General features: G+C 52.0%; 1 protein-coding gene across 1 annotated transcript; it reads right to left on the bottom strand.

Annotated features, from left to right (window-relative positions):
* Positions 1 to 2,170: 2,170 nt before the first annotated feature.
* On the bottom strand, positions 2,171 to 17,269 carry LOC119095797 (soluble guanylate cyclase gcy-35-like). Its single transcript, XM_037218653.1, has 13 exons — positions 17,264 to 17,269; positions 16,919 to 16,992; positions 16,345 to 16,445; positions 15,542 to 15,680; positions 13,605 to 13,735; positions 11,743 to 11,857; positions 11,359 to 11,435; positions 10,145 to 10,266; positions 8,158 to 8,305; positions 7,558 to 7,685; positions 6,373 to 6,519; positions 5,957 to 6,111; positions 2,171 to 2,378 (listed from the first exon to the last, which is right to left on the bottom strand). Exons 1-13 carry the CDS (start codon positions 17,267 to 17,269, stop codon positions 2,171 to 2,173), a joined length of 1,551 nt encoding a protein of 516 aa, XP_037074548.1.
* Positions 17,270 to 17,576: the final 307 nt, after the last annotated feature.

Here is a 17,576-nt window from a genome sequence, read left to right as displayed (position 1 = left end):
CTTTCGTCGGCGATCCCGCTCGTTTTCCTTGTGCCCGCGCATTTACTGAAGCTTGAGAGCAAGCAATGGATTATGATATTTACCCTCCTTTACACCGGTCAGCTGCCTGACCGCGCTTACCACTTCCATGAACTTTGATGGGTGAATACACATCTCTAGACCTGATCCTGGGCCTGATGCATTCAGCTCCCGGAACAGTCGTCCTAGCTCCCTTATTTTTCCCTGATATGTGCATGTTTGCGGCGCTCGTGGCCCAGTTTTGCGTAGAAACGGGCATCGAACTCCATAAGCATGTTCCAAAGAAGCTGAAGACCGTCCGCTCTATCACATTTGGTGCCCAAATGAAGAAACTGTTTCGGGAAAGCGACATGAGTCTGCGTGGTGTGCTGAGGTCGCGTCCTGTATTATTGCCTCCATGAGAGCTTATCTCATCAAAAGTGGATGTATCCTTTCATGCACCAGCAAACAGGGAGCGATCCCACGCGACTTGAGATCGAAGGCTCTGCAGCACACCGGGTCGTATATAGGTTCTCAAGCAATGTGCCGCAAGCAATGTGCCGCAATCAAACAATCCACTCCAGTTGTTGTCATTTATTTTGTTGTTCGCCTCCGAAGCTATTTCCACTAGGGTACACAGGACATTCCCTAACAACAGAAACGTTCATTTATACTCTAAGCAAACCGTGCAAATGATGTCAATGATGACTGACTTTCAGAGCATGAGCTAAGCAACCTGAATCCAGTTTCTAACAGCGAATGTTCACAACCGCTGCGACAAACCGCAGCGATCCGCGGTGAACACGGTGCGTCCATCTTGCTCACCTCTATCCCACCATTTCACACCATCACCTCACCAAAGCAGTTACGGTATGAAGTGCACCACTGAGTCGTGTAATTGATCCCGATGTCTTTCGAAGTCTCGAAAGCCGTGACACATCACGGTGGTGTTTTCCCTCACGGAGTCCACCTGCCGGAGTCCACCTGCCGGAGTCCACCTGCCGGAGTCCACCTGCCGGAGTCCACCTGCCGGAGTCCCCTGCCGGAGTCCACCTGCCGAAGTCCACCTGCCGGAGTCCACCTGCCGGAGTCCACCTGCCGGAGTCCGCCTGCCGGAGTCCACCTGCCGGAGTCCACCTGACGGAGTCCACCTGCCGGAGTCCACCTGCCGGAGTCCACCTGCCGGAGTCCGCCTGCCGGAGTCCACCGAGTCCATCCGCCGATGTGCACGGTGTGCACGGTGTGCACAGCACACCACATCGGGCGGATATGTGGTGTGCTGGTCACCACAGGCGGTCTGTGCACACCGCGCCGTGCTGGTCACCACAGGCGGCCTCTGTGCCGTGGGGATCCTGGGCCTCCATCATGCACCATAGCACATGCACGACCCTCTGGCGCGCCCTGAAGCTAAGGCTGCCTGAACCAGAACGCCAATCAAGACAGCACATACCGCGGGCGCCCCGATACGCCTCGCGCTGGCTAAACCGCATAGCGGATGTGGTTGCTCATTTGAATCACCAATTGACCGGTTTGGGTTGCGTTTGCCTTCGCTCCGTTACTTTCCCCACACGTCGCCTTGACGGTCTCGCCGTCGGCCACCGCCGCCGCTGACGCCCTGACACTCCGCCGCGACCGACGCAGCGCCTGCACACCCCTCGAGATCCGGCGCAGCGCCCGTACACCCCTCGAGATCCGGCGCAGCGTCTGTACACCCCTCGAGATCTGGCGCAGCGCCTGTATACCCCTGGAGATCCGGCGCAGCGCCTGTACGCCCCTCGAGGTCCGGCGCAGCGCCCGTACACCCCTCGAGATCCGGCGCAGCGCCTGTACACCCCTCGAGATCCGGCGCAGCGCCCGTACACCCCTCGAGATCCGGCGCAGCGTCTGTACACCCCTCGAGATCTGGCGCAGCGCCCGTATACCCCTGGAGACCCGGCACAGCGCCTGTACGCCCCTCGAGGTCCGGCGCAGCGCCCTTGCACCCCTTGAGATCCGGCGCAGCGCCCGTACACCCCTCGCACTCCGGCGCAGCGCACGTAAACCGCCGAGATCCGGCGCGGCACCTGTACACCCCTCGATAGCCAGCGCGATATCGTACACCTCTATATACACAGGGATATCGTACACCTCTCGTTACCCGGCGCAGCGCCTGTACATCTCTCGGCAGCCAGCACTACTGGAGGCGGCAGACGCTGCTCTCCTTCTGGCGGACACTGCCGCCGGCCGCGCCGTTCGAGGCGCTCGTGCCGCCCTCTGGCTCGCCTCCGGCCTCCGAGTTGCCCACAGAGGCGACGAAAAAGGTTTCCATGTGGCCTTTGCCCTTGATCTCAATGCCGCCTCGTGGCTCCACGGCGAACGGACCCCTCTCCTCGTCCAGCTTCCTGTGAAGAGGGAGACGGAAGATCAGACATGGTCGTCAAAAGACGCAAGAATGTCTCATCAGCCACGATGAATCACACGTCACCGCCACACATCGCTTTTCCGTGGTTTCAGAGATGTCATACATCAAAAATGTATGGCCCTCTCGGCGAGATGACGAGTAGTTACTGGCCGCTGCCAACAGATGGCGGGCTTGTCAAGTCGCGCGCACGAGCGCAGCGCACCACGGGTCAGGGCGAACCGCTACTCTTGGACCTCGCTTGGGTGCACGGGGAACGCTACGTAGCTCTGGAGCCACGGCGTTCGGCTGGGGCCCTCACTTTCCTACGTTTTTTTTTGTGCAAGTACATAGTGAAACTAGCGAGCTGCAGTTGTGCAAGTCGTCGAGGCCGCGCGACAAGATGCGGATGGGAGGGTCTCAAGGGAAATGTGACGGACAGAAGATTTTGGTAGAAGCATGGGATTCCAGCACCTTCCCTATTCCCCTCCTCGTATTCTTGAAATCGTATTGAAGCAGCATTGGCCTGAAATGAGTCACACTCTCCTTAAGTTTGTGATTTACAAACTATTTCCGGGATCACGCCAAGGCTCACGTAAATAGCGCCGTTTACATTTTTGACAAGTTTTCTCACTTGAAATTCAGTTAAAATTGATCGATCAAAAAGTATGTAAGGTGGCCCGGGGGCGACTGCAAACGTGTCTCGTCGGCCACAATGTCGGCTCGGCCGAGTGCCTGTGCCTGCAGTGAATCGCATTTTAAAACGGTAGGCAGGTTTTAACTGGCTATGGAGAGGTGGACGGGCGCTGCATCGGACCTCAGAAACTCAGGCTGACGTCGGGGCTCTGTCAAATGAGAGTTATTTATGACTCAATAAGCTGGTATCACCAGTGAGAGCTAATTTTGGCGCTGGTTGACCGTCGCCTCTTCAGATCACGTCGCGCGTCCCCTTATAAGTGCTCGCGTGCCCGGTGGAGCCGACCTTATCGCCGACGAGACACGATTGCGGCTGCCTGGCTGCCAGAATACTTGCAAATCGACTACTTTTACCTGCACTTCAGGTGAGAAAACTTGTAGGAAATGTCCGTGGCACTACTTTACGTCACGTCGGCGGTCTCCAGAAGCGCGCTGAAGTCTGTCTTTTTCACGAGGCATCGCGTTCGCCGCCACACTGTCGGTGAGGCTCTGTCGATGTTGACGGCATGTGGGCTAGCCTCATACGCTGAAGCCAGGCTCGCCAGGATTCCGCTGGTCGGGAATGTTTTGAGTAGCGCGTTCTCATTGCAATCGATCATCATATGCCAACACGCGATTTGTGTTGGCTCAATTCGCGTCACATGCGACCTAATCACGACTTGCTACTTTGGTATGCAAAACGTGAAGACGGGTATATGAGGATTCCTGCAGATTTTCTCAAGCTCTAAAGGGGATATTCCATATTTGGAGATATTGAAACAAGTATGAGATATGATGGATAAAGCTCACTTATAACCGTTGGTATACTTTTCAGTTGAAAAACTGCTCTAAACACCATATATCTCTGTTCAGTCAATATCCTCCTCAATATGTCATCGCTTAAGTACTTGATCATACCCTGCATAACATTTATTGAGAGCGAACTGATTGCCGTTATATCTAAAGTAGAAATCGTGCTCACGGACGCCAGATATGATCGACTCGACAATTCTATTTTTCTCGGCCTTGATCGCGGAATGGTGAATGGCATGACATGATTTGAATGTCATTATTATGTCGTCATCGATACCTGGGTGACCTTGAAATAATCTCCCGAAAGAGCCTGCACATCTTTGCAGGCGTGTAGCCCAGCAACTACAGGGGCTTAGGTATTAAGAAGGGCAGGGCTGTAAACCGCACAGATTGATCTTCAAAATGACTATTTCAGTTAAACCCAATACAAATGTGTAACACTTTATTGAACATATCATCATTAAAGATGCGCTCCTCAGCGGTCTGACCAACGGAGCCTTTCCAGCATTTTCCAGCACTATACATGATATGAGAAGTCATTTTCATAACTTCCGATCGGTTCCAAAAAGGGGAAAAAGGGCAATGTGCACGCAGTGGAAGTTATACCTAATTGAGTTCAATAGCACATCCTAAGCAACCTCACAAGCCATCCCGTGCTGTTCTGCCTGTGGACCTCTACGCCTTGACGTACACGGCATGCCACGTCGCCACCATTTCTCGTTACAAGTCTTCCAGTATGTTAGGGGCTTCCACTCATCACGGTATCAATGCTCACCAGGAGCGTTTGCTTATCGCGAATTTTAACAGTCATCTTGAGCATTCCATCCAAGATTTTTCGCTTACATGAGTCTCTAGTCGTGTTCACGCTCGCTGGCACTAGCGCCGGCGTAGCACTCGATTGGCAGGAGTCCAGCTAGGCGAGGGACACCAGCACCAGCGCCGACGCACGGACGCGACGGTGGCGCCACCTCGGCTGTTCGGCTAACTCCGCGGTCTTCTCGGGGTCACCCGCCGCCCCGGTCCACTTATCATGCTCCAACAAACGGACACACAACTGAAGTTCACGCAACGTGTCTCGGCGTTGGTCGATTCGAATCGATCGTGTCGACTGTGACGACTCCGAATTTTGAAGTCATTAAAAAATCAGGTGACATTTCGTAAGCCCTTCCGCAACAGAACAGCCGCGTTTTCGGATTCTCCTAAGGATTTTTTGCCGTGATGCCATGTGACGCCAGTGAACAGCGATGTGCTGGTGCTAGTGTAGCCCGCTCAGCGTCCCTCCACGCGCCGACCATCGTCTGACACCGAACAAATAAAGATGCGCACGCGCGTGTGCCGGTGTGGCCTGGCCTTGGCTGTGGTATTTTGTGCTCGCACCAACGCAGAGACCCAGGCACGGGCCTGCCTAGCCCCTTCATCGTTACGCGAGCTTGCACTTCGGTGCAGTATTGTCGATAAATGACGGATGTCATCAGAGCCCGATAGCGCGCGCAGCTTGTTGCAGCGCGGGGTGCGTATGTGCTCCATTAACCGAACCCCTTAACCGAATCCCTTAACCGATTCGACTTTTTATAAACAAGAAAGGCATTAGGTTTCTGGTTTTCGACATTATCATTTGGGAGTGTTTATGCTGACAGTAATCGAATCTCGATTTACCAGGATTTACTGTTTTCAAATACTTATATACTAGTGGAGTATGATAGCATGATTACTGGTCTGGTCATGATATACTGGTCATATATACAGGTTTAGGTAAGCAGTGGGCGTTTTCTTGTGCAACATGATATGCGACGTCGGATATGCAACCGGTTAAACCCACATCTATTTCCTGAGATAAAATCTCTTAAAGGCAAAACATGACAAGGAATATCATAAAGTGCCGATCATATCACCGTGACATTAACTGACATGGCAGAGTACCATCGCCGGAAATAAATTGTCCACGTTCAACCACCCTTTATCAGGCTAATCTTACATGGACCAGAGCAGCGAGAGCCAGCGTTCCGCTGGGCCGGGTGCATCCCTGGTTTGCGTCTCCCTGGGCGCGCCCCTGATCGCGCTGGTCCTGGACACTGGCCTGCCTCGGTTGCCCACCGTTTGCAGTCGGCGCTGAGGTGGATGCGGCCGGGTACGCCGTGCGACTCCATCCGGCTGGCGACGTTGACTGTGTCGCCGAACAGGCAGTAGCGGGGCATCTTCTGACCCACCACACCGGCCACGGCCGGACCTGTGTGGATGCCGACCCGGATCTGTCGCGCCGCACCGAACCGAGGTCAACGGCCGCACAGGTCACGGGCACACGCGGAGGCTTGTGAGATCCTTTGGTGCCGAAAACCAGACGTGAAATACGGACATTTCCGCTGTTGGTTGCGAACTTTGTGAGCTTCGGTGATTTCAGTTAAATAATGAGCTGGTCCGAACGAACATTGTATCCCAACACATGGCTACGGCGGCCGACGACCCCACTGACCTCTGCTCGTGCTCCTGTCCGCGGACGCCGCCTGACTGACCTGGACCGGCGCCCCCGTGATCGGATGGGCCACCTCCTGGGCCAGCCGCACCATATCGATGGCCTGGCTGACCACACGCGTGGCGTGGTCGGGCACGCGGCTCGGTATGCCGCCCACCACCATGTACGCGTCTCCGATGGTCTCCACCTGAGGAAGGGGGGGGGGGGTGAGGAGCAGCGAGACGCGCGGGCTGCTCAGCGCGGGACGAGAGGGGCGAGATGGGGAGGAGGGGTGGGGGGTCTTGCTCGGCTAACTTCCTGCAATGTCCATGGGTCTGTCGTTTGTGGAGCTGCCATCTGGTCGTCGACGTGCCGCCCGAGGTTTAAGCTTCGTAAATCGGGGGGGGGGGGGGGGAAGAGAGCGTACATGTGAGAGATGGTTTTCGGCGAACGTAAGCAAACTTGATACCAAAGAGTGAATTCTATTGAAGATGAACCCTCGTCCTGATAGGGTGGGGAGTCCGATGTGGCCCCCCCCCCCTCCCCACTCCTCCCCCCTCTAAGGTTTTTGAGATTGCTCCTCCCGTATGTCTGGCAATCGTGCCGCCCATATTTTAGTAGCCTATGGGACATTTGTGCCACGTGTTTTGACATCAAAAACGTTTTCCTATCTTTTTTGGACATTGAATTTCTTTCAGCGGCCACAAGAACCGTGACGGTTTTTGAGGGACTTTGCACGGCGATCTCCAGCCGGCGCGGGCGGCAGGGCGACGCTCGGCGATGCAGCCGAACGCGAGCGGCGGGCCGACATTGTTATATTAATGAAATCATACAACATACAATTATGCTAGTCTAGGCTCTGTGTCGTCATGAGGTACTGGTCTGGTATGTATAGTGTTGTGAAGCCAAAATAACGGCAATTTTCTGGGAACATTGACATTTGTCCCGGCATAATGAGGTCAATTATTGGACCCAACAACATAACAACTAATATCGATCGCAAGATCACATTGGAACAAATCCTCTGATGTTTTTTTTCTCTAAGCTCTATCTTTACTACTTCGGGAACAGCCCAGGGATGCCCCATCGACTCTCCTATTAGTCAACGTTATGAAACACGGCGAATCAGGGCGAAGGCTACGGTAGGTCCGCTGAACCCGGCACGTCCGCGTCTTTCGTTTGTTGATAGACAACCTCTCATGCAGGGAATTGTCTATCCGTGACTGGTCCCTGGCGCGCAGCACACCTTGTACACGCCGTTGCTCTCTGTAGCGTCGTCGAACCGAGTGTACATCTCGTTGAGCAGCTGGACGATCTGGTGGGGCTGGCAGCGTGAGGCGATGACGGTGAAGGTGACGATGTCGCTGAAGAGCACTGCAGCGGCAGAGCACGTCACAGGGTGGGACCCTGCTACCTTTCTGAGTGGTCAGGCCGATGGTTTTCTATCTCTAGTAACCCACCGTGATGAGGAAAAGGTCATGAATGAAGTCATAATTGCTAGGGGCGCCGAGGAAAATGTCAGCTATATGAGACCCTGGCCAAGCTCAAGTCACCGGTGGTACTATAGGTCAGCTCACCAATGAAGCCACAACTCAGCTGACCGATGGAGCTACGGCCCAGCTCACCGATGGAGCTACGGCTCAGCTCACCGATGCAGCCACAGCTTAGCGCACCGGTGGTACTACAGCTCAGCTCGAGCCACAGCTCAGCTCACCGATGGTACTACAGCTCAGCTCACCGATGGAGCCACAGCTTAGCGCACCGGCGGTACTACAGCTCAGCTCACCAATGAAGCCACAGCAAAGCTCACCGATGGCGCCACACCTCAGCTGCCCGGTGCAGTCACAGCTCAGCTCACCCACCGGTGGCGCTGTCGAAGCTCTCCTCTGCACACGATCGCCGCTCTTCAGCTTGTGCGCCACCTCGGGCGGCAGCATGCTGTGAAGCAGCCGGTCCGTCTTGTCCTTCTCCCGCTCCAGCGCGGCTGCAGTGCGCTTTCAGCTCCGCCGTCGTCGCCTCTAGCCGCTGCCTGGGGTCAGAGTCTGAGTCGGCGTAGGTCTGTCTCCGCTTGGTAGCGATGATCTCTGGGCTGGCGCGATGGGTTTCAGTACACCACAGTGTATACTGTACCTGAATTAGCTAACTAATTTAGCCCGATCGCCGGTGTGGGCAGAGTCTTCGATGCATGCCACCACAGCTCTTACCGTCTAGGCAAGTAGCGATCAAATAGTGCTGGGGATGTTTGGAAGAAGATGCTCTTTAAATCTTCCGTTTTTCCCACTTTAATGTGGAATCACCGTTGCCTCCGGTGTCCAACTTTTTAAGCTCACTGACATGGCTCACAACTGTTCTTGCATGCACGTTGTGGGGCAAGCAGATGGTTATTCTCAGTGTCACTTGGCGCCATACCCAGCACTCCTGTTGCAAAATTGTTATAGCTGAGATGAATCTGAATATGATTAGGTATAAATATATTAATAATTTTTACTGTGCACATGTTTTGTATCGGGTTACTCACATGAGGTCGAATTCTGGGCTCCTCTGGTGTTTCAGCAGAATCAGCTCTCTCGTGGAGTCGGACCGTGGAATATCCGATATCTTGAGCGATTTCTCAGCAAGCTCTTCAAACTTTTTACCATTTGGGTTACCCAGGAAGAGGATCAAGTTGTCTGAGAGAAATATCAGCTCACCTGAAATATTTTTTGCCATCCACTAACCACATAATTTTCACATAACGTTCGGTAGTAAGTACCGCACACGACGCGCCGCGCGCGCGCGCGCGTGTGCTGGTACTTACTACCGATATTATATATATATATATATATATATCTATATATATATATATATATATAATATATATATATATATATATATATGATGTGTGTGTGTGGGTGTGGTGTGCGTGTGCGCACACACACCACACACCACCCATGTATATGCGCCACACACACATATATATTTTATACTATATATATATTATATATATAGATATATACATCATATATATATATATATATATATATATATCTATATATATTATATATAGGTGTGTGTGTGTGTGATGTGTGTGTGTGTGTGTGTGACGCGCGCGCGCGCGCGCGCAGCGCACACCACACACACACACACACACAACACACACACCACACCCCACACCACCACACACACACACACACACACACACACCACACACCACACACACACAACACACACACACAACACACAACACACATATATATATATATATATAATATATATATATATATATATATATATATATATATATATATATATATGCCGCCGTAACATAAACGATGCAAACCTATTTCTTATTTAGAACACTCTTCATCCGTCCATTTTTAATAACGTCTTAGATCGTTCCGATCAATATGCAGCTGAGTATAACCTCTAAATCCAAGACAGGTGACCGCATCGCATTGGGTGCCAATTTCCGACATCATATGTCGCCATGTCTGGTGCGCTGATTATGCATCACCAATTTGTATAATCTCCTAAGTAGTCCACCGAACCAGCCTGTGATATCGCACGCCGTTGGGGCTGAACGACCCAGTCGGCTTCTTGAGATTACATAGCATCGTCTGCCTTTTACGCCGGTAGGAAGGACAGGCACCGTATAAAATCCAACACCGTATCTCCAGTTTGTGCCTCTAGTACCCAGTACGCCTGTCCAGCCGCCATAGACTCTCTGACTCAGCCACGACCGTCGCATCATTACGACGGTCGGAATAATTACGACGGCAAGCGCGCCAGACACGCGACGCCAGCCGATGCCGTCGCGTTAACTCTCAGTACAGTCCCCCGGGTCTTGGCCGTGCCCTTGGTTCAACGGCGAACTGGAACACCAGGTTCTTGAAGCGCTCGACGTTCTCGTAGTTGAAGGTGGGTGTACGCCAGACCAGCTCCAGCAGCTGATCGACGGCCGGGAATGACGTCACTTCTGGACAGAGAGTACGCTTATGCCGAAGCCGTACTGCTGCACGGTCAGCGACCTGGAAGCGCCGCTGCCTCAGCTGCCTGCTGACCTGGGCGTGGCTGGCTAACTGTCTGATGACCTGGCCGGCTTTGGGGTGGGTCTGACTACGTTGGAACAGCGTTGGGGTCGCAGAGTCAACTGTCGTCAAATGATCTGGCTGGCAGATACGCCACCGGGGGAATCCCACGGCCTGTGCTTCGGCGGCGAGTCATTTGAGAGGAGTTGTCATCCTGTAACTTGTTAAGTGCATCTGCGAGGAACATATTTCACATAGGTAAGACAGAAGTTTAGCTTCAGTTCTCGGAGAAAAACCAGGAGAATGAGGACATAGATGCGTTAATGCATCTATATCTCCATTCTACTGGTCTTTCTTTGGGGATTAGCTAATACTACTGTCTTATGTTTGAGCTGTCATGCTGCCTGTTCCGGCGGACAATTGTAAATGTTTGTTACGTAGAAAATTTATTGGCTAGCAAACTGCCATTCGGAGAGCAGGAAGCACAGGCAGAGTTGGAGCAGGAGCAGGAAGCACAGGCAACTGGAGTTCATCGGCAGCGATCAGACATTGTGTATAAGCTAATGAGAGGACATATTTAACTTATACTGATCAAACTTGGGTCGAAGTTGTGGTCAGATACTGCGCCGCGCATGGCACGACAATGCATTTCTAAATGGCACGCATTAAGGCCAGCGGCCGTTCGTAACAGCCGTAACGTCTGTGGGGATTCGTAAACAAATTTTGGGAAGTTGTAGATAAGCATTTAAAACATCGCGAATACCGCGTAGACCTGCCACACCATTGTCCGAACGTTTAGATAACTGTGCTGCGATGCTTACGCATTGGACCACGCATAGGTGCACGCAGTCACGAGCGTCCTACCGTGATAGGCAGAACGTGCCAGTGCCAGGTCGCCGTCCCCCAATGGCGAGTCTGAGGCGTGATCAGAGCCGGATCCTTACTTGTCGAAGATGAAGTGGTAGGGATGGATTTCGGAGAACTCGTTGGTGCTGACGAAGTTGACGGCTGCCCGGCGCCAGCGAAGCCGGTAATGCCACCGTCATGGGCCGACTTGGCTCGCTCCATCGTCACCAGGTCCAGGGTCGGAGAGTCAATCTGGCCCACCTGGGTCACCCTGCCGCATTGGTAGCGTCAGCGGAATGGGCGATGACCTGCCGGACCTCCAGGTTAGAAGCCACGGCTCCAATACTGCGGGTGTGGCAAGACATTTTTCCACGAATGCTTTGTACGCGAAATCTTTCACAGAAGCATTATGAAGTTGCGTTGGCTCCTGTAGCTATTTGGTGTGCGAGTTTTTCGCAGCAGCGTCTGCAAACATTATCAGCCCTTAACCATGCGGGAGCGTTACGACCTTCAGATGCAGATTCACGCTGAAGAGACCACACCGAGTCACCTGATGTAGCTGGTCGGACCACACTCACTTGAACCGCACGTGATTCACCACCTCTGTTTCGTTTATTTTCTCCGCCTTTGTCCACATCACTTCAAACCGGACGGACAGGTTGTAGAAATTCTTTGCACAGCCTCTTAGCGCCCCTAAAAAACAGCAAGTGCCATAGCAAGCGAAGTTAACACCAGGAGCGTATCATCCAACTCATCAAACGCATGCTGATATTCACTCGATGCCGTGGATGGTGAGCATACTGGCGAATATTTGCTCGATGCTGGGGATGGTCAACATGCTGGCGAATATTCGCTCGATACTGGGGATGGTCAAAATACTGGCGATTATTCGCTGGATGCTGGGGATGGTCAACATACTGGCAAATATTTGCTCGATGCTGGGGATGGTCAACATACTGACGAAAGCACCCGACATAATTTCTGCTACCCTCTCACCGCTTTATCGTTTTATGGTACGAGCCAGGTGGTAGCTGGTGACATATGAGAAACGGCCATAAGGTCTGTTCGTTACTGCGAGCTTTGGAAAATCCCAAATAATTGGTGAGTACAAGCGACCTTGTTCATACCACCCAGCCCTCCAACAGTTCCATCACGCAGGGGAAACTCCAGGGGCTCATCGAGGCCGCGGCACCCCAATAGGTGTAGAATCGGGCTGTGGTGACATACCATCGAGGCCGCGGCACCCCAATAGGTGTAGAATCGGGCTGTGGGTGACATACCATCGAGGCCGCGGCTCCCCAATAGGTGTAGATCGGGCTGTGGTGACATACCAATCGAGGCCGCGGCACCCCAATAGGTGTAGAATCGGGCTGTGGTGACATACCATCGAGGCGCGGCACCCCAATAGGTGTAGAATCGGGCTGTGGTGACATACATCGAGGCCGCGGCTCCCCAATAGGTGTAGAATCGGGCTGTGGTGACATACCATCGAGGCCGCGGCTCCCCAATAGGTGTAGAATCGGGCTGTGGTGACATACCATCGAGGCCGCGGCACCCCAATAGGTGTAGAATCGGGCTGTGGTGACATACCATCGAGGCCGCGGCACCCCAATAGGTGTAGAATCGGGCTGTGGTGACATACCATCGAGGCCGCGGCACCCCAATAGGTGTAGAATCGGGCTGTGGTGACATACCATCGAGGCCGCGGCACCCCAATAGGTGTAGAATCGGGCTGTGGTGACATACCATCGAGGCCGCGGCACCCCAATAGGTGTAGAATCGGGCTGTGGTGACATACCATCGAGGCCGCGGCACCCCAATAGGTGTAGAATCGGGCTGTGGTGACATACCATCGAGGCCGCGGCACCCCAATAGGTGTAGAATCGGGCTGTGGTGACATACCATCGAGGCCGCGGCACCCCAATAGGTGTAGAATCGGGCTGTGGTGATATACCATCGAGGCCGCGGCACCCCAGTAGGCGTGGCATCGCGCTGTGGTGACATACCATCGAGGCCGCGGCTCCCCAGTAGGTGTGGAATCGCGCTGTGGTGACATACCATCGGGGCCGCGGCACTTCAATAGGCACAGAATCGGGCTGTGGTGACATACCGTCGAGGCCGCGGCACCCCAATAGGTGTAGAATCGGGCTGTGGTGACATATCATCGAGGCCGCGGCTCCCCAATAGGTGTAGAATCGGGCTGTGGTGACATACCATCGAGGCCGCGGCACCCCAATAGGCACAGAATCGGGCTATGGTGACATATCGTTGGGATTTTAGAAAATTCAAGCAGCTTTCACCGCGGCAAAAGAGCTTTAATGAACTCAGGATGAAAGCAAGCACGAACCCAAAAGTGATGAAAAGTTAGCAAAGCGGCTTTTTATTTTGACCCCAAGGATTCGTCATTGGTTGATCCTGAATCCGCCCCGCCTCTGCTCACCTATAGCCAGCGCCTCCAATCCCTCTCTCCGTGAGTAGTAGTCCACGAAGAGCACGTCTGGGTCTTCATCGTCCTCCGTACAGGCGAACGACGGCATGACGATGCCGGGGAACGCTGTCGTCATCAGGTAACTGGAAAACAGCACAGGTCGCTCTCATTGCTACCAATGGCGGGTTATTCGTAGGCGCCCATAGCTAAAGCGTTGAGCTCACCGTAAAAAGGACCGGGTCAATTGCCATGACGAGAAGCACTCTGTCACGGTTCAAGGATCAGATCACGCAGTACCAAAGGCTGCAACGCCTGCATGCGTCAGTATAGAGCCCGACAGCATCGTTGGCCCAGAATAAAACCGACAACAGTCAAACTTTCGAGCCGCACGATTTAAGCCAGGCCTTCATCTCGGCTGCCGGGTCCTTAGCTCAGAATGCTAACACCTTTTCCTATTCAACCACTCACGGCGCAGAGTTCCAGCTTTAGGCTTCCACGCCCAAACGCAGGCTAAGTTTTGTCAGTCTCAGCGGATCTGAATCCGACCGCCAAACACAAGTGGTTTGTTATGGAGTTCCATCTTTAGATTTATGCATAGGCACCACGAATAGTGATTTGGCTGTATAGAGCTCGCAGATGGCTTAGCAGGTTGTAGGGGATACGAGACGGACAAACCCTGAAGAGGCTCAAGTGAGCGTGAGATTCAAAATGCTCCGGCCTCCTTTCGTGTGCGATGACCTATGCCAACTGGATTTAAGCGAAGTGTTTTGTTTTCATGTCTACGCGTGGCTAAATCAGCAGTCTCTGGTCCCGTACTTGCTCAGCCAATTCATAACTCTTGTTCACATATTCACACATTTAGCAACAAAAGAGGGCAATGGGTCACCCAAGGTGAAGCAACGGACGATCCCTAGCCGGTCGACCGAGGGCAGCACACTGTCGCCCGGAGCGACTTTGGCTGCGTCCCCGCGCTCACTGCGTTCAGACATCAGTATTTTGACCGTCCTTATATGATAACGCTGACCGTTTTCATGTGAGTGCTTCACCAAACCCCAGAAATACGGAACCCGCCGAAGTCGTCTTTCACTTGCGCTGTGTCTCGAAGAGAATCATTAACATGCACCATGCATGGGAGTGCTCTGCTAACTCTGCCACGCCATGACATTGGCGTGGGACATTGACATGACATGGGACTGAGCATGTATATATATATATATATATATATATATATATATAAAGATATAGACAGATATAGATATAGATAGATAGATAGATAGATGGATATATATATATATATATATAAATATGCAAATATATATAAAGATATAGACAGATATAGATATACATAGATAGATAGATAGATGGATATATATATATATATATAAATATGCAAATATATATATATATATATATATATATATATATATATATATATATATGTATGTATGTATGTATGTATGTATGTATGTATGACAGGAGGGCGATGGTTGACGGTCCTCTCAGCTGGAAAATAAATGCATATTAGCCATGCGCTCTGCAAGGTCGTCATCGCGTCCTAAACCATGTTTGCTTACAGCCTTATTTCTGCATATTCCTTGGTCGCGATGTTTACAGCTCGCTCCTATTTAGTGAACAGCTCGTTATAACACGGCCTGTTGCACGTTATAATTAAAGCAAAGATCATGAACAGCGTTTAATCGAGTCAGGGTCAGAGTCAGAGCATCAAACCGAGCCAGAGCGCCGGCCCGAATCAGGATGCGCAGCTGGATAACAACGCATGGTTTCAAACTTGTCGATCCGACCCATAGGAGCCCGCCACCGGACCTGAACCCGAAGGACAGACTGAGCCAGAATCAGGATGCGCAGCTGGATAGCTACGGATGGTTTCAAACACGTCCGCCTGACCCATAGGAGCCTGCCACCGGTCCTGAACCCGAAGGCCATCTCACCAGTGCAGATAGTCGAGGTTGTCCAGGAAGGCGTGAAACGTCCTGCCCAGCGTGTGCAGCATCTCGCCGTACCCCTTCTCGATGGTGAAGTCAACAAAGTGCATGCCGACCCCCTCGAGGAAATACTCGAGACTGATTTCTGGAAGACCCAGGAGAATATGAATTGTTCTGAGCATCGCCATCTATGGAACGTGGCTCGCTTACAATCGTTCCGTGTTTGGCAGCCCAGTGCGCGATCCTGACATACAAATTGGTAAATAAAATTACGTATTGAAAGTAATGCCTGTGCACAACACACGCACTATGCATACACTTAAGTGCATTATTCATATGCCCTTGCATGCTACCGGAAAATCGACACGGGAAGCGCGCGCTCAGTCCTCAGAGATGGAGAATAGTAAGCACAATTGGTACGCCAGCATAATCACATGGGGAATAGTGAGCACAATTGGTACGCCAGCACACTCACAACATGCATCATTCAAAATCAAATAATAGAAGCATAATTATTTCAATGCGAGATGGTTTACCTATCGAAACGCTTGCCATGCTGCGCTCTCAACCAGACACGCGCTTAATATTAGACGCATACTTTTATATACATGGAAAGGTGGCACAATTCGCCAGTGAAACTCATCCTTTTTAGAAGCCTCTCACCCGGCGAGTTAATATTTTCTGTCTGCGCTCTTTGGGTGCATGGACATATATCAACACACATAGATATGCCTTCCGCAATGTGCTTTTGCGACTCTACTTGTAATCACCGAAACATTCAACCAAAGGAGCTGGCCCGCGCCGCGTACCGAGATGCTTGACGACGATGACGATGAAGTCCAGTGTCGCCTTGTCGGGATAGCACTGGAAGTTCAGGAACGTCTGTTCGTCGTCAGCGCCCGATATATCCCTGCCAGTTGGATAAACAGCTAACGTTACACCTGTAGCGCCCCTGTGGCAGGTCTCATGGGCGATCGCGGGTCGGGATCCGTGTGAGTATAACGCGGCGCGCGTGATGAAGCTGGTAGGTTCGTAACGAATGAGGAACCTTAGCAAGACTGAACCGCGTGATGTGTTGATCCTTGAATCGTAAATGAATGAATGAATGAATGAATGAATGCGTGAACGCAATTCAGAATGCGTGAATATCCCACGTTCACAGATTGCGTGCAAGCTATGAGGGCAAAATGCGTGATGAAATGTTATAACGCCGCGATAGGTGTAAAACTGATGGCGATTAGCACATTGTTACTACCTCAACGGCAACGAAATGCCACAACACAAGAGTGATACGCACAATCGCCAGACAAATAACTGCCATAATATTTGCCGTCTTCCCAAAGGCTTCCCACGCCTAGAATGCTTCGCAACTTCATCACTTACAATATATCCTTCCATTTGTCCTTTCCGTAGTTGTTGAGCACCCACTCCTTCACGCAGCTGTGGATAAGTCCGTACTGAAAGAGGACAGAGAACAAGAAGTGCAGATATTTATAAAAAATGATAGGTCAATTCAACTGCCGAATTTTGCAGTGTCGGGAGGGAGCCAACAACGCTCTGCTCTCACCTGCTCTCGTCCCCGTCCGTCCCCCCCCCCCCCCCCCCGTCCGCCCCAGAGGTTCGCGTCATCAGGGCAGGCGTAAACACGATTAACACATTCTAGTACACGGCATCTGGTCTCGGTAAATGTAACAACATTGGGGTGCAATCTGCCGAGGCCATTCATACAGACATGTTCAGATGAGAAAAACCACTGGACACTGAAATGACTGATGACGATTCGCATTGAATCGGACTGTAGAGAACAATTCCGTAAGATTAACAGTGGCACTGTGAAACAGTTTGCAATCACATCTGGTCGTTTTGTGGGCGTGACATTTCGTGTTCAAGGTATGACTTGTAAAAGAGCTTAACCAGTCTTGACCCTTCTTCTGTATCCCTGAAGCGAGAGCGAGAGAGAGAGAGAGAGAGAGAGAGAGAGAGGAGAGAGAGAGAGAGAGAGAGAGAGAGAGAGAGAGAGGAGATGAGAGATGAGAGAGAG

The sequence above is a fragment of the Pollicipes pollicipes genome, unplaced genomic scaffold (assembly GCF_011947565.3).
Source record: "Pollicipes pollicipes isolate AB1234 unplaced genomic scaffold, Ppol_2.1 Scaffold_4219;HRSCAF=4965_pilon_pilon_pilon, whole genome shotgun sequence".
NCBI lineage: Eukaryota > Metazoa > Arthropoda > Thecostraca > Pollicipedomorpha > Pollicipedidae > Pollicipes > Pollicipes pollicipes.
Note: the sequence above shows the minus strand (reverse complement) of the source record. Positions and strands in the feature narration are given on the sequence as shown.